Below are 19,989 nucleotides of genomic sequence, written 5' to 3'. Positions count from 1 at the left end.
TAAAATCAAATAAACACTTGCACTGGATAAAACTAAACATAATTTTCATCAAACATTAACCTGAACTCACATAATATTCTATAATTATAGTACAAAACTATCTAGAAAGAATAAACAGGAAACTGATTTCCTCTTGAAAGTCTGATGTTTTTGTTTATATTTTTTTAAGTTGTAGTTAAAATATTTTTGAAAATATCACTATGTTCCTGCCTTTAAAATGAGAAAAATTATGCACCGCTTAATATTCTGGGAAATTCAAGTAAAAACTCTAAAACACTATATCATAAAATGGTAATGATCATTGGTATACCATTGGATCATACTAATGATGAAATATTACATTCACAAAATCTAATTACGACAGAGGATCTAAAATCCTAAATTACAATGTAGAATGTTCCTCTCTACTCTATTCTCCTAATTAAAAAGAGACAACTTAGAGCTACAGAAACCATGTGCAGGGAAAAATAGGAAAAAACAAAAGCAAACAAAAAACTCTGACTGTCTCTCTTTCACAAACTTGGAAAATGTTAATCGTTTTTTCTCTAAAAAAAAAAATGTGTGCTTCATACCTCTAGCAACATCGTAAGAACAGAATTTTTCAAATAAAAACTGTAAGAATTTCAGTGCAAATCAGGTTAAGCCTGAGCATCAAATACTGATAAGGTTAGGAATAAAACACACGGTCCTCACCCAGAGCCACGGCTTTCTTTCCCAGCCACTTCCTTGGCCATAACCTCCCCTCTCCTCTAGCTCAGCACCCTGTTGGGTTTCTTCAAAGCATTTACCACACAATAATCATAATGAATTATTTATTTATTTCAACCTATCACCAGCCCACAAACCGCAAGTTCCATAGGGCAGGATCGTACAGGCCTTGTTCACATTCAATAACCAGACATTAGCACAGTACCCGAAGCTGGTGTTCAACAAATATGTGTTCAATAAATGAACTGAAACATCACAGAATCTTCAACTATATGTGCATATAAACGTATGTATACAGAAGTGAGTGTATATACATAAACACACTATATACATCATGCTAAGGTAGGAAACTATGCTGACCAAATCCAATGGTATTCATGAAAAAGATGGAAACGACGTTTTCTTGTTTCCATGTTCATAAGCCTTAAGGTTCTACTGTAATACATCTTTTCCTCAGGAAAGCTTTTTCTTTTAAAGAAAATGTGTGTATATGAGTATGTACATATCCATAAATGTATACGTTTGAATATGTGTAAGTGTATATTTATTTTATTTTATGTGCATATATATGCAGTAGATTCTCATTATTGGCAGATTCTGTATTGTGAATTTGCTTCACTAAAATCTGTGATTTTTTTGCAAAATCAATACTTGCTTTCACAGTCATCCATGGACATGTGCAGAGTGGCAAAAAATTGGAGTCACCAGCAAACATGTGCATTCCCAGCTGAGACCCAAGAAGGCGTTCTTGTTTCAGCTCTCATAATGCAAACATGAAAAGGTCCTTTCCATGGTCTATTTAGCGCCATGTTTTTTTGCATTTTTGTGCTTTTTGTTGATTTCACTATTTAAAATGATGCTGAAGTGCTGTCTAGTGTAACCAGGTGCAAGAAGTTGTGACGTGCCTTACATGTAAGATAAGCATTGTTCACCATGAGTTATAGTACTAGTGGCTATGAATTCAATGTTAATGAATCAATAATATATGTTAAATAAAATGTCTTTTAACAGAAACACGTACAAGGTTATGTACCAATCAGCTGACAAAAATATTGTGACTAGAGCCTCACAGGAACCTACCCCTGCATTTCCTCTAGGAGCAATCGATGTTTGAATATCTGCTAATCAGTGTTTGCAGCAACTTTACAGAATAAAACTACCATGAATAAGAACTGATTGTACGTGTGTGTAAATCCACACTTATATATATACATGTGTATGTGTATTTATAGAGATGTATATGTAGTGTTTCAATTCCACTTATGTAAGTAAGCCTCAAGCAGTGTATATTTTAAAAAATCACCTAGACATGTCATAATCAAACTGCTGAAAACCAAGGACAAAGAGAAAATCCTGAAGGCAGCCAGATGACTAAAGATATACTGCATACAGAGAAACAAAGACAAGAATTTCTCATCAGAAATTATGCAAACAAAAAGACAATAGAGTAATCTCTTTAATATTACAAGGAAAGGAAACTGGTAAAATACATTCTCAGGCAAATAAAAGCTTAGAGGATCAATCAATTTTAGATATGTACCTTAGGAACTTAAAAGAAATTTTTCAGGCAAAGGGGACATAACACCAGATTAAAACTTGGATCTACACAAATGAAAACTCCAGAAATGCCAAAAAGTCAGAAGGGAGCAGGGGAAGGAGAGAGGGAGAGGGAGAGAGAGAAGATCGTTTTCTCAAAAAAACCTATACCTAACATCAGACTTAATAGTGAGAGCCTGAATGCTTCCTTCCGGGCTCAGGAACAAGACAAGAACATCCTTTCATCACTCCTATTCATTCTAGTAGGTGTTAAGCAATGAAATATCGAAAAAAAAAAAAAATAGAACATATACAGATTATCAATGAAAAAATTGAACCATCACCTGCAGATCACATGATTGCTTATATAAAAGATCCCCCCAAAACACTAGATCTAATGAATTCGGCAAGATCACAGGATATAAGCTGATATACAAAAATCAGTTGTATTTTTTCCTGGTTCACATACTAATTACACCAAAATGGATCAAGAACCTAAATGTAAGGGCTAAAATTAGAAAATTCTTAAAAGAAAACAAAGGAGTAAATCTTCTTGGCATTGGAAAAAGCAATGGTTTCTTAAATACAGCAACAAAAGAAAAAATAAATTGCAGTACATCAAAATTAAACACTTTTCTATTTCATAGGATACCATCCAAAAAGTGAAAGACAACTCACAGAAGAGAAAATATTTGCCAACCACCCATCTGATGAGTAACATATCTAGAACTCTTACAGCTCAAAAATAAGACAATGCAATTTTAAAATGGGAAAAGGAATAAAAAGACATTTCTTAAAGAAGATATACAAATGGGCAATAAGCACATGAAAAGCCATTAGGAAAATGCAAACCAAAACTACAATGAGAACCACTCCACAGCCACCAGGATGTCTAAAATCAAAAGGACACATAATAGGTATTAGTTAGAAACTAGAATCTTCACATACGCCTAACAGGAATATAAAATGGTGTGGCCTCAAAAAACAAAATACAGAGCTACTGTATGAGTCAGTAGCTCTATTACTAAGCATATATCCAAGAGAAATGAAAACACAGGTTCGCACAAAAAAATATTATACAGATATGTTCAATACAGTATTACTCACAGTACCTAAAAAGTGGGAAATACCCAAATGTTCATCAATAAATAAATGTAGATTATTCATGCAGTGGAATATCATTCAGCAATAAAAACTAAAGAAGTACTGACATATGACACAATACAGATGAACCTTGAAAACATTATGGTAGGTGAAAGTATCACGCACAAAAGGTCACATACTATATGAATTCATTTATATGAATTGTCCAGAATAGGCAAACCTACAAGACATAAAGTAGATTAGTGGTTGCCTAGGGAGGAAGGGGAAGGAGAGAGGGTGTGTGGGGGGGGGGGGGGCAGTGACTGCTAATGGGTTCAGGGTTTCTTTTTGGAGTTATGCGATTGTGTTTCACAACTCTGTGAATACACTAAAACCTACAGAATTCTATGTTTTAAATGGATGAATTTTGTGGTATACCTTAAAGCTGTTATCAAAAAAAAAGAAAACAAAAAACAAAAACAAAAGACCTTAAGTCTCTAACTCCCCTCTCTCCTAAAATTTCAGGTGCCTATCATTCAATTGCCCCAGGAGGCTAAGACTTTGCATGTTGAAAACTTAAACTCTGACTTCACAACACACTCGGCTAGTTTATCATACAACTGTCATTCAGTTGCTTAAACTGAAACTTCACTCATTCTATTCTGACTTCCACTTAAAACTGATTCCTTTAAAAGCTATCAAGCTTACCTCTTGAGAAGCTCCTACATAATACACCTTCAGGCATCCACTTAATTTTAGGCCATTAGAATTTCCTGCAAAAATTACTGCAAAAGTCTCCTAAACGGTCTCACTACCTCGTCTATTCTGTCTCCAACAGATCCTCCACTGATGCCGGAAAGTTCTTCTAAAATACAAATATGGTTACATCAACCTCCTACCTAAAAATCCAAATTTTTTCATAGTCTTACAAAACTTTCAGGGCAGGTGAACTTCCCTGGCTGCCTCATCCTTCACCCCCTACATGTGAATCCCATCTTTTAGCCACTCTGATCACACTACTTACCTTTGTTTACATTCTTCCTTTTTTTTTTTTTTTTAGCAGTGCTCCTCTCCCAATTTTTCATTTGGCTAACTACAGTTTTCCAGTCCCTAAAATGAAGAATTTTGTGACCCTCCCCAGATCCTTAAATCTAAATATGTAGCTCCTTCTGTCTTCCCACAGTATATTATGCAAGTTTCACTCATCACACTGTTCTGTGCGTTTTCTTTTCATTCTTCCTCTCTACACAATGAATTACTTGAGGACTTTTCTCTCTCTCCTTAGCACATGCTACGTGCTCAAAACTAATGAATGAATAAGTGGTCCAGGAAAAAGTGGACTTGGTGTATTCCATCAGCTTTGACCTAAGAACTAGCATTTCGCAGCTCATCCTGGATTGATATTAAGTCATATGTATGGAAATACTCGGTTACCCAATAGATTATTATACTTAAAAGCTACTCAACCTTTATACATGACTTAATGAGAATCTAGTGATATTTAAAACTTTAAAATAGACAATATGTTATAGGATCAAAGTGGAATTTGACTTACCTTGACAACATCAGCTTTATGTTTTTCTAAAACTTGAAGAGTTTGGGCAGTATTGGAATCAATCACTACCACAAGCGAGTGACATCCATAAGCAATTAAACCTTGCCAGCCCCTAACAAAACAGTAATATTAAAATTTAAGAACATCTAATATGTATTATCATTAGTAAAATTATTATTTAAGCCCAAAGGCCAGTATTTTGTATTATTCCATTTAAAGGTTTAGCTAAACTTAAAAATGCTTGTTGAAATTCATTTTTCGCTCTAAGGAATAGCTATAAAAAGCTATGAGAAAGTATAAAGCAACTCCTGTCTTCTATTTGTCTTTGATGGCATACTCCTTGTCTTATTCAACTTTGAATCTTGAGTTTCCAGATGCCTGGGATCATGCTGCATAGAATCTGTGATCAGTCCTGGTCCCAACACTCCCAGCAAGCACAGCTACAGAATTTTGCTTTATATTAGTCTATTAATTTTCAGAGCTGCTGTGTTAAGGATAAAAGTGTAACGAAGGACAGGAGAGAGAAAGGTGCCCAGCACAGGGAGGCACATTGTAGAATGAATATAGGTAAGGAACTGGGATCGGAGAAGAAAAAGACAGACCGGGGAAGAGGTGGTCAGGGGAATTTGACGGCAGAGGGAGAGAAGCCTGGAGGTTGGAGGAGGTAGAGAGGGAAGTGGAATGTTTAAGGAAGCTGCGGAGAAAAGGGCAAAGAGGAATAAAGATGGGAAGAAGAGGGCAAATATATTTACACAGGGCAAGTTCCCGCAAGGGTATTACGACCTTTATAGCAACAACAAAAATCCAGCATAGAAAAGAAAATCTCTGTAACGTGAGGGCGGCACCCCGTCTTGGCCGAGGCCAAACTAACCAGGGGGATGAAACCTCTTGTTCTTTCCCCTTCCCCTCACAAACTCCTGGCCGAGCATGGCGGCCTTGAAGCCCGGCGCCCTCACCAGTCCACCGCCGCCTTGTTGTGGGCGTTCAGGGCCCCGGTGAGGGTGCGAACCGACACCTTGAAATTCACCGTGTACGGCAACATCCCCGCGGCTAAACCCGGCCCTCAGCGCCGACTGGCAACCAGGAAGTGGCGGCCGCTGCGCTTCCGTTCCAAATATAGTCCGGGTGGCTCCGTGGGCTCCGCCTTTTGGTTCCGCCGGATCCAAGGTTCCACGGTTCCTGCATTCCGTTCCCATTTCCGCCTCCTGCAGGGTCCCTCTGCTGTGGAGGCCTGAGCTGTAGTGCTACCTACAGTCATGTCTGTTTTCTTCAGATTGAGACTGCAGAGGCCTCTGTGTCCGTGTAGTGAGCCAGGGACTTTCCATGTGACCTAAGCTTTTTTGATTAATCTTTGCACTAGATTTTCTTCTTCAGGCCCAAAGTCGTCATCACTAATAGAAGAGCATTTGTTGTGACTTTGGGCAGATTACGTGACCTCAGTTGGACTCCTTTTCTCCTGTTATTTAGAAGGAGCCGAGTAACTGTCCTTGGACTATTAAATGCATTATACTAGACAATCTATGAAAAGAGCCCAACACAGCACTTGACTCTTAAGTGCCCTGTTATTTACTGACGAAGTTAACGTACAAAGTTAGACCTCCCATTTTAATTCACAAAACTGGCCTAAGCTGTACCACCTTGAATTTGAAGAAAGAGCTCCCCTCTTTTAAGATGTAGAGTTGAAATTGCTGTGCCAGTCACCAGGATACCAAAACTTCAGATGCCAGCTTTGAAACAAAGGCTTAAGGAGCCACAGCATGTACACATCACGCGGGGTTTGGGAACTGCAGTTCTGGAGGGACTGTGCAGACTTTGGCCTGCAGAGGCTAACTCAGCTCTTTCTAAAAAGTCAGGCTGACTTTATTATTATTTTTTAAACAACTAGAGGTTTGTATCCCCGCCCCCCCCACCCCAGGAATGTAATGTACAACATAGGGGAAATAGTCAATATTATCATACTAACTTGGTATGGTGACAGACGGTTATTAGAATTATTGTGGCACTCATACTGTAAAGAATATAAATGTGGAATCACTATGTTGTACACCTGAAATTAATGTTGTATGTCAAGTATAATTTCAAAAGAATAATCATGAAAGTTATTTATTCCCAAATAAAAGGCTTGACCTAGAGAAATTATCAGCATTTTTACTGACAACTTAGAGCTACCAGTAGCTCTAGAAATAGCTAATCCTATCGAGCCAAAGAAGTGGTGTAGTATCCTCCATCTCTTCTGTGAGATAAAGTTCCTCCAATTAGGAGACAGTGTTATTAATCCACTTATGTTATGATTCTAACAGAAAATATGAAACGTCGTGGACTTTATGTGTCTCATGTAGATATGCTCTTACTAGATAGAAATCTTCCAGTGTGAATGAAAGATTAAATGTGCTGAGACTGAAATTGTTTGGTTTGATATGGTAGTAAAAACCCGTCATCTGAATAGAAGTGGTTTTATTATTTTATTCCCAAGATTGGCTATTTTGTTAATATAAAATAACAGTTATAACAACTAATCTGTATGCTTGAATATCTGTTTTAATTATGCAGTGAATATGACAATATTAAAAAACAAAAAAGATCAGGCTTTCCTCACACACAGTCAAAGGTATGGGCAGTTTGAGCTGTCAGCTAGGCAAGCCCCAAACCATGCTCTGCTAGGAGCCATGGGCAAGGATCACAACCTGCTTACATCAGCAGATGCCATTGGGGCTTACCTTCGGTGGCTGCAGGGGTCAGCTTTTAAAGGAAAGGGGCTGCTGCTTGTGTACCTTTCAGAATGATGTTGCCTCCTGTCTCTTCGAGGCTTGGGTCCCCTGAGCCCCTCTTCTCAGGCTGTGTCTTCACTTACATCCATCTCCTGATATTGGTTCCTCAGTCTCGCACTAACTCTAGCATCAGGATGTGCTAGGACATTCACTGTATTTGTTAGATTATTTCCTCTATAATATTAGTATTTTAAATTGGTCAATACTGTATTATTTAAACTAAACCATTTGAATTTTAAACCAACCCCGTTTAGTCAGTGGTGGGTATTGTCACATCCACATTCCAGATGAAGGAATTCGGCTTCAGAAATGATAAGTGACTTATCCAAGATCATACTTTACCAGTGACAGAGGCAAACCGGCACCAGATTTTCTCACTCTGTCCAGGATACAGGGCTCCTCTTCATGTGAGATTTAAAAGTGATTATGAAATTCTCATAGGGGATGAAATGCAGACCAGGAGTGTACACTTGGTGCAGCCAAAACATTTTAAGGGAGAGGGACCCAGCAACGTAGAGAGCAAAGCTGGCAGCAGAGGAGCTGACAAGCTGACTGGGAGGGAGTCCTGGTTTGACAGCCTAGACTTGGCATCTACTTATTTTTCCTCAGCATGTCCCTTAAACACCCTCCTCCCACCCCTACTTCTTTGTGGGTAATCATCAGTTGGATTTATTATTTGGCTACTCATTATTGATCTCTTTTTATGTCTCCATATTGTATGTAATTATTACATTACGATGGATTGGTTGCTGTACGTTACGACATGGTAATTGAGGTTTATTAGCCTGAAAGATGTTTCTGAGGAAAGCAGTCAAGATGAAATTAATTTCTTCTGAGTAGGTCATGTGGAGGATGTGTTTCCCTTACACCCTTGGCACAAGGAGAGGCAGTCACTAGAAACAGCAAGGGTTTTGCAGTTAGACAGGCAGGTGAGAGGTCTGCTCTGGTCCTGCCGCCCCCTAACTCTGTGACTTTGGGAAAATCGAGGATATACAAATATTTCAGGTAAGATTATCCAGGGCAGCAGTTGTCCAGGGGATCACGGATGATGAGCCACATCAGCCTCTTCACCTCCCAGTCACCCGTTCTGGCCCTTCCTGTCTTTCCAGCTGATCCACAAATGTCACCTGCCAGCATATCTCACTCCTGAGGCCACTTTGTCTCTGTCAATGTCTTTATCCAGTTATGGGCGATTTTTAAAGGAAGAATATACAGTGTCTTAACGTCATGCTCATGGAATAGCATTTCCTAAATTAGATTCATCTTACAAGGTTTTATCTGAAAAGTGATCATGATTTCTTGGGGGAAAAAAGTGACTCTATTGATTTTTTCATTTTTAACGAGCTGGGACTTTAGTGGAAGTTGATTGTGAGACAGGCTAATGGGTCGAAGGGTCCCCTTGTCTGGTCTTTCACAGAGTCCTCCAGTTGTTGCAATTAAAAATAAATTCTAATTGGCCACTGTTACTTTGAATCTCTGAGGGTCATACCTGTGTTTCTACCCAGGGTAGATGACCGACTTGTAATTTAAGACATATTTCAAGATTGCTGACTTTAATTCAGATCTGCCCTATCATCAGGCCTGAATCAGGAGGTCCAGATGCCAGTGTTAAGACAAAGCAGGGGGCTCAGTGCCCTGACTTATACTGAAACCGTTTGCTTCATCTCATTTTACTCTTTTAAAATATGAAGAACAACATGAAAAATTTAAAAATATATCCATAATCTTTTTTACTAATGTAATTATTGCCATATTTATACATTTCTTCCGGTTCTTGAAATGAAGATATATTTTACATAGTTGCATAATACACGCAACTTGTTAAATGTTTTTCTTTGAACGTTTTATCACAATCATAATGATAATGATCATTTTTATCATTTGGATAATTTCACAATATTCGGTAATGTGGATATACAATCACTTATAGAGCTATTCCACTCTTGCCTGATATTTAATTCCAATTTTTTTTTAAAATAACAAAGATAAAGCTGCAGTAAATATCGTGATGCTTATAGTTAGTTTTAATTCTGTTATTTCCCCACAACGATTTACAGGAGTGAGTATAACTCTCTTGTTTTACTATTTAAATTTTTCTAAATAACAAAATAAATAAATGTTTATTAAAGAAAATATGGAAATTTCAGAAAAGCATAAATACAAAAATTTAATTTTATGATCACTGGTAAGATTGGTTTCTTTTACGTGACTAATTATGACTTCCTTTTAAAAGTGTCAGGTGGGGGACTGGACTTACCAGGGGGATCACTTTGTAAATTATATAAATGTCGAATCACTACGCTGTACACCTGAAAGTAATATAAAGTAATACTGAATGGCAACTCTATTTGAAAAATAAAAATTTAAAAATAAAAAATATTTATTGAGTTGGCTATCAGTGACAAAAAAAAAGTACTCTTCCTTTTTTATGAACTGGACTAAGAGTGATAAGAAATAGAAGGAGATCCCATATCTGGTTTCACTTAGAATCACTAAAACGAACTGAAACTTTGAAGAAACTTTACAAAAGAAAATTAGGGAAAACAAAATGGAAATAAGCTTAGAGTCAAAGAAGAATAAAGTGCATTCCTTTCTATTTAGTTTATAAACATATATTAACTACCTGCTATGTGCCATGTGCATTTTGCCAAGAGCACAGAGCCTAGTGGGAGAAACAGATATACGAACAGATTTTTAACATCTAATATTGTTAGTGCTGAAATAGATGTGTGAAGATGATCAACCAATCAATCAATAAACAAATAAATAAAATATAATGAAAATACATATTTGTTTATTTTTCATTAAATCGGGGTCATAATATAAGAATTACTTTTATTCTCTTTCCTATTCAATGATCGGATATAATCATTAGCAATATTTTTCCTGATTTAACCTTTGAAATAGAAATTTAACATTTTTTAACAGGCTAAAATGCCCCTTTCCTACAGTGATACAATGAAAACACGTCTTGCATTGCTTGTCTGCGAGGCTACCATTTCACAACATGAGGTTCTGAATTTCGTAGCACATCTGGCTCTAGGCCAGGTGTCAGCTGCAGAAGCTGAAGAAAAGGAGCCCTTTCTGAAGTCCCGAGGTAACTCCACATCTGGAGCTGAGCCAGATACTAGGCCTAGGAGGTGTCGTCCCTCCTTCCCGCTCTTCCTGTTACTCTCACTGGCCTCAGGTGTAGCAGAAGCCATCTCCCAGAATCAGTTCTCACAATCTACATGGACCCTGCAGAGACCTGGGCTTCCCAGCCTCCCCTTGCCTTTCCTGGCCCATCGCAAGTCATTTAGTCCCACATCTGCGAGGCTCATCCAGGTGGCCAGAGGCTGCCCCCAGACCCATGCATCTACCTCAAGGCAGACTCAGCTGGTGGTCAACAAACAAGCTCATTTCAGGGAATTTGGCTCCTACCTTTGAAGGATGCTCTTTTTGAGGGCGGAGTTAATGCCCAGGGCTTTACAGCCAAATTAATTCAGAAAGTAATACCTCACTTCGTTATGTGCCAAGTTTCTCACATCTGTCTCATTTGCATGAAGGATTGCACTAGAACACAGAGGAGGAAAACAATCATTAATCTTCCTCATGGCAGAATGTAGCAGTTATAAAAGTTAATTCTCTGTAGGGATCAAGCTTAAATTTCACTTAATATTTTAAAAAGCAAAACTGCTAGGATTCTTGCATACTTGTAGGAAAGGGCATTCTATAAACCTGTTGAGCTGAATAACTGCTATTTATTGAGTGGTACGATGAATGGAAATTTGTATTTCTGATTATATATATGTCACATATATCATTTACATATGATATATATAAAAATCACAAATACAAAAAAATATGTAAAAAGTATTTTCGTCCCTACCATCGTCACTTGCCATCTAATAAAATGTCGATGATATTAAAATGTTCTTATGTTGAGTCCTGCCTTTCCTAGCTGAGCACTCTCTGGAAGCGGAAGTTGTGTTACTGCTCAGAGCCAGAACAGAGAGGGCCAGGAGAGTAGCCATTAACCAAGACATTTATGGTGTCTGTGATTGAGGAATCCATTGTTTCTCTGCTTTATTTAGCCCATAAGGGCAGTCTTTACCTGGTAGTATGTTCATGTCAGGGATTTTATTGGCATTGGAGAATTTGCATTAGGGCTCATTAATCTACAACAGGAGATGGTAGGTACCTTGATATGAACTTTAGTGATTTAAGGAAGTGATAATAACACAGCATCAATTTTTAAACTGTGGGGAAATTATCCCTGAACAGCACCTATTCTTCTAAAATAGAACATGTCAGGTGCAGTAAAAATTTCCTTTATGCTTTCAAAACCACAGGGGCTCCCAATGGCTTCCCGGATCAAATCCATCTTCCTAGACAATGGTGCTGCCCTTCTCCCACCCCTACCTCATCCATCCTCATTCAGCATCACACTTGCTCATAGAGCACCTCTCAGGCTAGCTCTAGGGGCTCAGCTGGAGTCCATCTGCCCGTCCCTGATTGCTGGGGCTACAGCAGTGAAGGAAGCAGACAGAGGCAGGCTTCCTGGAGCTCCGTCAGCCAGGATAAAGAAAGCCTCCTTTCTCCCACTGCTGGGCCTTCATTTATGCTGCTTCCTCTACCCAGAAAACCCTTTGTCTGTCTTTGAATGCCTCCTCCTCTCCCTTAAAACTCAGATCTGGTGTCTTCTTCTCTGGAGGTCTTTCTAGAAACTCCAGATTCAAGGCTGACTACCACAATTTTATGCTGTCATATTTTTTTCTTTTTTAAAAAAGTATGTTTTTTCTGTATTCTGATTATATAGAGCATGTATTCATAAATGAAATATGGGTAAATATTAAAATGTGTTACTGAAATATTGATAAATGCAAAAATATATAAAAGAGAAAAATCAGTATTTGTTTCAGCTAAAGATAACTATTACATTCATATCATTTAAAAAGTATCTTTAAATATGTCCATTTCCTTCTCCAGGCCTCTTGGGGATACATACTCATATTTATTCACCTTGTACCCTCTTCTGCAGACCTCTCTCTGCCTGTCACATAGTAGGCCCTCCATACATGTTTGAACTAAACCACATTAATTCACTTAAATGCTTTTATTTATACAAAAAAAGAAAAAGTGACCAAATTAAGCATTTTATTAGGGTGTTAGAAAAGAAACATAAATTCCTCCCACCAAATAAGAGGGTATAATGAAGACAAAAGAAAAATAGAGTAGAAAACGAGAGCGCGATTAATAAATCAAAACAACTGTAAATGGATTACTCTCTGGCAAATTTTTTTTTAAGTGGGAAAAAAAACAAATTATAAACATGGAGTTATGGCAATAGAAATATTTTTAAAAATTAAAGTACCATAATGCTTATATATTAAAAGTTTGAAAGGCTAAATAAAATGGATGATGTTTCTGAAAAATACAAATTGATACCACAATACATTTTTTTTAATCTGAAAAGACAAATAACCAAGGAGAAATAAATCAAAGAAATACACCTTCCCTCCTTCACCTTATTGCCCTTGCTACAGATAAATTCCTTTACTGTCAAAGAACTGATAAATACTATCATCTAGAAACGATTGTAAAACCTTTGGTCAAAGACAGTGTACTTATTACTGTTCTGAGTTGCCAACAACGAAACCTGCTCTGGTTAACTTAACCAGGAAAGGGATTTATTCTAAGAGTGTTTGGAAACCTACACTGATAGAAGAATGGAAAGCTGGATTTAAACAGGAACAAAAGGGGGTAGAGTTTAGCCAAACTTCCCCCGGAAATCTGCTCAGGACTGCAGTGCTCCCCAGCTGGACACTCATTGCCGCTGGCCTCACCACCTCTGAACACCTCCCTCCTGTGACATGACTCACTTCCACACCAGTGGACTCTAGTCCACAACCACCACCATTAAAAAAAATTCTCTGAATGTCTAACTCTTTCAAGGTTCCACGTCCCAGACAGAAGCATCTAGTTGGCTATGCTTGGTCATGAGCTTGGCACTGTGAACATATAAAGTACGTTTGGATGCTGGGCAATAAAAAACGATGACTATCTAGCATGATCTGTTCTTCCAGGAACCCATGCATCTTCCGCTGCTTTTACTTATAAATAATAGCTCCTGCCTAACAGTTCTATATTCTCTCATAACTCAGAATGGCAGTGTACTCTCGAGGGAAAGGCTCACAAAAATCCCACCAGTTATTGACTCGAATCATATGAAATTGCTATTTTGGTAGGTCAAAAAATGGTCGACTATCCTAAGTTTCACGTGGTTCAACCTGACACTCCACTCAGCCCCAATTTCTCCATATTAGCAGAACCCTGGGCTTCAGATGGGATGATGGGCTTCTCAGACCCATATGTCTCTCAAGGACACTTATCAGGAAGGAAGTTTCTTGGGCAAAGGTAACGATGTGTGGGCTACCGTGACACACCCGGTAAGTCATGGAGAATGTTGCTGGCAGAAGCAGGGAGTGCAGGGAGGGCAAATCGAAACCCAGAAAGAGGCCCGTTCTAGCGTGGGGAAGTCTCTGCCCTCCCATGATGGAAAGAGTCTGGGGTGGTCAACCGACTGCCGGATTATTACACCCTCCTGGGGCTTTACGTTAAGTTGAGGCTGCTATTGAATTGCATAGTCAGCAGTGGCAGTGCCAAGATCGTCTCTAGAGAGAGGAAGTCCGTGTAGCTGAGCCACGCATAGCCTCTCCGTCACGAGAAAGCTCTGGGCTTGCTGCGTCGGCTGGCATCCTCCCTTCCTCCACCATTAAGAGCTTCTGTCGTAGAGGGTAACTTTTGTTGCGAATTCTCATGAGGCACAAATATATGCATATCCTGGGTCCAGTCATCGAGGTCTATCCATGTATCTCCCCCAATCCTGTGAGACCGTCTCAATGTTCATTAACGGAGTAAATTAACTACATTTTGTCCCATATACTAGCAAGAAAGCCTTCAACACGGGACAGGAGCCTCAGATGAAATTCGAATTGAACTTCTATGATCTATGCCACGTCTCCTTTTCTCATTTGTCTGCCTAATTCTCCTATGAATTCTTCAGCACTCGGCGAAAGAAATGTTTTCTCCAAAAAGCCTTCCTTGATGTCTGTGGCAGGTAGCATTTTCTTAATGCAGATGCTGAGATGGGGCTTGATCTGCCAAGTATTTATCGGGATCGACACCTGCATCAAGGGGCATCAGAGACAGATTGGGCAGAGGGTGGAGTTAAACTGTGCTGCAGCCACAGCAGTGACCTCAGTTCTGTGTCCACAGATGGCCCAACATCCCAGATTCCTGCTAGAGCTGGACGTAGATGCTCAAGAAGTAGCCTGACTCCTAGAGGGGATGATTTCTTCCCAGAGAGATGAAAGTTAGACTGTCCCCAGGCTTTAGAGATTCCCTAAAACAAAACATGAAAGCCAACTGCAGATCCTGGGGCTCAGATTAGAGGGCCACACAGGAGAGTGTACTGAGCCGCAGTCTCCGGTGGGGCCCTAAGTGAGGGTGTTATGTACATGATCCCCCGTCCTTGAAAATGGCCTTCCTTCCCAAGAGGATGTTTATAATTTCTACCCGGAAACCTCAACCAAAACCTACAAGGGGCACACACATAAAGTTGTTCAAATATTTGTCATCCATGGCCAGTGGGATCCTGAGAAGACTTGCCTCCGATCTCATGATGTATTTGTCTGGCACAGATTGCTGAGTCTCACGCAGATGTAATGGGTCAGAATCGCCACGGCTGGGCTCAGAGATCTGCATTTTGAGTGGGGCTATTTCCGCACCCCGACATTTTTCTGCACACTAGAACATGAGAAGTGTTGCTTCAGTTAGTATACTCGGTGCCGAGCTGCTGCCAGTGGCCTTGTCCAGATGGGACTTCGCGATGCCACACCGAGGGTCCACAGGAACAAGCCTGGTGACAGCTCCCAGGACAGTGTGAACAGTTCACCACCCACCTCTCCTGATGAGGGCTCCTCCCGTTTATGATGGAGTGAGAGATACTGTCTTAATGAGTTTGTGCCGATATGGCAAAAATTCCATAAACTGAGTGGTTTAAACAACAAATATTTATTTCTCACAGTCCGAGGCTGGGAACTCCAAGACGAAGACACTGGCAGACCTAGTGTCTGATAAGGGGCCCCTTCCTGGATCATCACTGTGAGCTCACCTGGGAGGGAGCAGAGGCCGGGCAAGCTCTCTCAAGTCTCTTCCTATAAGGTTTCTAATCCTGCACGTGGGCTCCACCCTCATGACCTATTACCTCCCAAAGGCCCCACCTGCTCAGGCCATCACATTGGGGGTTAGGATTTCACCTATGAAGTTCGGGAGGGAGGCACAAACATTCCATCCGTAGCAGATACAGACGTGGGAATTGAGGGACTGGACTAGAAAGCGTATTGGTGTTGAAACTGCAACCTAGAAAGAAAGTGGGCTATTCAAACTTTTAGCTAGTTAACCTGCGCTAAACGCATGCCTGCCTAGTGACGTGTTTCCCTGCGTCTCGTCTAATAGAGCTCAGACTTGATTCAGCTATCTACCTCTTCCCCCAAAATCCTCATGCCTCAGGAAAAGCTGACCTTACCACCCTTCTTGGCTCTAGGCAGGGGCCTGATTAGTCCAGGTGAGAACCTTTCCTCTTTGCCAGTGGTTGGGTCAGGAAGTGGTATGAGATATGCTTCTGGATCATGAAATATAAGAAGTATTTTGCCGAAAATTTCTGGGAACCTTCTGTAAGACCTCCAGGAGTAACTTTCCCTTTCTCCTGTTATATGGGGACAAGAGAGACTATAGTCCTGGTTGCTGCTAGAAGCCACCCTACTGCTAGAAGCCACCCTATAACCAGGAGGAACACCAGCTTCGGAATGCAGTCGACCCTGGACAGCAGAGCAAAGTCACGGACAAAGCCTGGGTCTCAATTGTATCACGAGCCTGATGACATCAACCAACCCGAAGCCCGCCCTGCTCCTTTTATGTGAGCAACACATTTCCAGTTTAATCCAGTTCGAACTGGTGTTCTGCTACTGCAGACTAAAGCGTGCGCGCTTTGACACTGAACATAATAAACACTTCAAAAGCATAAAACGTTGTTGCGAGCAGTGTCTGAAGGCGTGCCGTGGTAAGAGACGGGAAGCAGAGCACACCCCTCGTCAGGATGGCATTAGAGGCAGAAGGCACGCACTGTCCCCTCCGAGGAGGCGTTGGGAAGGCGGCATGTGTTCCTGGAGTGTCTGCGTGTGGCAGACCCCGTTCTGACCAGCATCACAGCCACTCTGCAACAGCCTGGTCACTTAGCGGTGTCCCATGCCATTGATTTTCTCCTAAGACCTCATTCTCTTCTTGATTTCTCCACTGCTCTCCCAACAGGCAGCAGCTGCTTACCTTCAGAAGCATTTTCATTTATATTCATGCTTGGTTTGTGGGAAGCCAGCTGGAAGATAGCAATAGAAAGAGCTGTTGCCTGGGAAACAAGGTTCTTCTTGGTGTGTGTGTATATATATATATACATATATATATATGTATATATATATATATTTTTTTTGAGAAACGTGGAGTTTCTGATAATTCACAAAGTACTCCGCATCATCCAAGGGCTGAGCGCCACCAGGGCAAGCCTGCTGAGCCATGCTAGAAGGCCAAACTCCAGCGTCTAAAGTCACTGTTGACTTTTTACTCCGCTTTTCACTTTTCAGAAAGTCATGTCTACTGTAATAAACGCCACATTTACAAAAATAACTGGAAGCAACACATTCCAAGGGGGTCCAGCTAGTCTGTCCCTCTGCCCTGCTGGGCTGGTGGGGACCTGCTCTTGCAGATTTCTTTCTTTTCAGACCCTCCCAGAAAAGATGTCATTTGGGCCTGAAAATTTCAGATTACATACAACTGATGAACTCCTAGTTTTCCCCGAGGCAACAGCATGTTGCAACAGAAGCTGAATTTGAAGGGTACCATAATAATAGGGTTAAAAAAATATTAAAAACCATGCCATCCCACCAACAATGTACAAGGGTTCCAATTTTCCCACATCCTCAGCAACACTGTATATATTTTTTCTTTCTTTCTTTTCTCTTTCTTTCTTTCTTTCTTTCTTTCTTTCTTTCTTTCTCTCTTTCTTTCTTTCTTTCTCTCTTTCTTTCTCTCTCTTTCTTTCTCTCTTTCTTTCTCTCTTTCTTTCTCTCTTTCTTAAATAATGGCCACCAATGGCAGCTTTTGAGATGTATTTCATAGCTTCCCACAGCTCTCTCCTAGTTTCTGAACAACTCACGGAGAAGATTCTAATCTACCTGTTCAGGTGAGGAAGCTGGCAGAATCACCTCTGGCCAAGGGAAGCCAGTCCATATAATAACATAAGGGACCCCACACAGCTATGTGAATATAGGAGACGTTTCTAGAAAAAGAAGGGGTTTAGGCAAACAATCCCTGAAAATTTCACTCTGCCAAGCCTCAGTCATGTGGCACAACCAGTCAGAAAAGCACAGGAAGTCACTCTGAGGACCAACCTGCCCAGGTAACCAGGAATCAGACCAACCAGGAGGCTTACCAAAGGTTACATATAAATTAGAGGTACAAAAAATTGAATGTAGTTCGATTGAAAAGGCTTGTTCTTCTCAGCGTCTTATAAATCCCTCAACACAGAGGAATCTGTAGCCTACAATAGTTTGTTGTTGCTGTTTAAAGAGGAATCTTCCTCCTTCTGTGCTAGGCAGGAAGAGATGGGTAGGGGACAATTCTCATGAGCCAGATGCTCTACTCGGTAATTCATGTTTGTCATTTAATTTAACCCTCACAGCACATCAAGAGTTGGCATCCCAATTTTACAGATGAGGAAACTGAGTCTCAATAAAATAACATAATTTGTCTAAGAGCTCCTAGTAAGTATGGGATGGAGCTTGCTGGCAGGTGGCGGGTGAGAGACCCTCTCCCTGCGTGGGAGAGCTGATGGAGGTAGTCGTGGGAGAATCTGCTCAGCCCTGACTCATGCGATGCAGACATATTCCTTTCTGCCAAGCCTCCAGTAGATTCCTAATGAAACTCTGGGGGATGTGTAAAAATTAGGAGTTACTTGCCCCCATTCTCTCTGCCCCACCAGGAGAGACAGCAGGTCTGGGCAGAGGAGAGAGACTTGGCTTCTTCCTTCATTGCCCAGGTAAAGAGCCACCTCCTGCCCCAGACCTGGGAATTTGCCCGAGAAAGCTCTTACCAAGCCCACCACACTGCCTGGGCCTTAGGGTCAGCAGCGCCTACACACACCATAGTCTGGAAAGTTGCTGGATTTATTGTCTCTCTTAATCACGAGTAGGACTATTTTTTTTTTTTTTTTGATTTTCAGATATTTGACTTTCAATCTTAAGCACATCGTAATGGAAGTAGTGAATTATTCATGTTGGGCCTTATTGCAATGTCTTCCAACTTATATTAAAATATTTATTTATTCCCTTAATAGTTCGCAGGGTTGCTAATTCCTTTCATAACTTCACCTATGCCAAAGGTGACAAAGCTAATAAAATAAACCCCCCCACCACCACCATATCCCTTCCTCCAAAGCAATCATCTCTTATAATCATAGCTCATAAACTATTCACACAAAATCACTTGAAGTACTTTTGGGGACTATATTATAAAGGTGGATTTGTGCCGCGCGTGTGAAATTCAGTTTATGTGTTTGCAGCTGGTCGTCCGGGTATCAGAGGCTTTCCCAGTGTTTAATGGAGCTATTCGCCTCTAGAAACTCGCGTTAATGCAACGGGACGCATGTGAACCTGGAGTTCCGCCCTTTTTCTCTGGCCTGAGTGCCCAGTGGGGCAAAAAATCCCTAGGATCAAAGAGAATCACAAATGACTACTTTCCCCATAGAAACAGCGTGTGTCTCTGGGAGAAGGGCCAGACTGCACATTCTCATTGTCAAGGCTCTCAGATTCCCAACCGAAAACATTCCCTTCTGTGTGTGGTTCTGGATTCTGGTGGTAGGAACCCCGTAAACCAAGAATGTCTGGAATTTGGACTTAGGAGAAAGGCTGGCCAGGATTATAGCTCTGTTCTAGTAATCTTAGAGCAATTGCTAGGGCTGTTGTTATTATTATTATTATTATTATTATTATTATTATCATTTCAGTCATAGGTAGAAATTTGCAGACTGCTTTATACTCATTTTAGGCAGAAAAACAAGGGCTGATCATTGCTAAAGAGCATTCAAAAATTGCTGACAATTAAAGAACGACTCACTCTGGTGAGGAAGTAAATACCCAAAGAAGTTAATTATAGAAATCTAAGAACAGATGAGGTTGCAGATAATAATAATGGCAGTCAACACTACACTGTGCTTGAGATGTTCTAAGCGGTTTACACCATTTAGCT

The 19,989-nt window shown here is 40.4% G+C and overlaps 1 protein-coding gene across 3 annotated transcripts in view; it reads right to left on the bottom strand.

Annotated features, from left to right (window-relative positions):
• Positions 1 to 5,969, bottom strand: part of WDR11 (WD repeat domain 11) — a 52,089-nt gene extending 46,120 nt beyond the window's left edge. For all 3 annotated transcript variants that reach the window (XM_016149109.2, XM_016149110.2, XM_016149111.2), the window contains exons 1-2: positions 5,839 to 5,969; positions 4,883 to 4,994 (exon numbers count right to left, since the gene is read on the bottom strand). In XM_016149109.2, the coding sequence (XP_016004595.2) occupies positions 4,883 to 4,994; positions 5,839 to 5,924 (198 nt within the window). In that variant the 5' untranslated portion in view covers positions 5,925 to 5,969. The remainder of the gene's footprint in view (positions 1 to 4,882; positions 4,995 to 5,838) is intronic.
• Positions 5,970 to 19,989: the final 14,020 nt, after the last annotated feature.

Source organism: Rousettus aegyptiacus, unplaced genomic scaffold (assembly GCF_014176215.1).
Source record: "Rousettus aegyptiacus isolate mRouAeg1 unplaced genomic scaffold, mRouAeg1.p scaffold_m13_p_6, whole genome shotgun sequence".
NCBI classification, from domain to species: Eukaryota; Metazoa; Chordata; class Mammalia; order Chiroptera; family Pteropodidae; genus Rousettus; species Rousettus aegyptiacus.
Note: the sequence above shows the minus strand (reverse complement) of the source record. Positions and strands in the feature narration are given on the sequence as shown.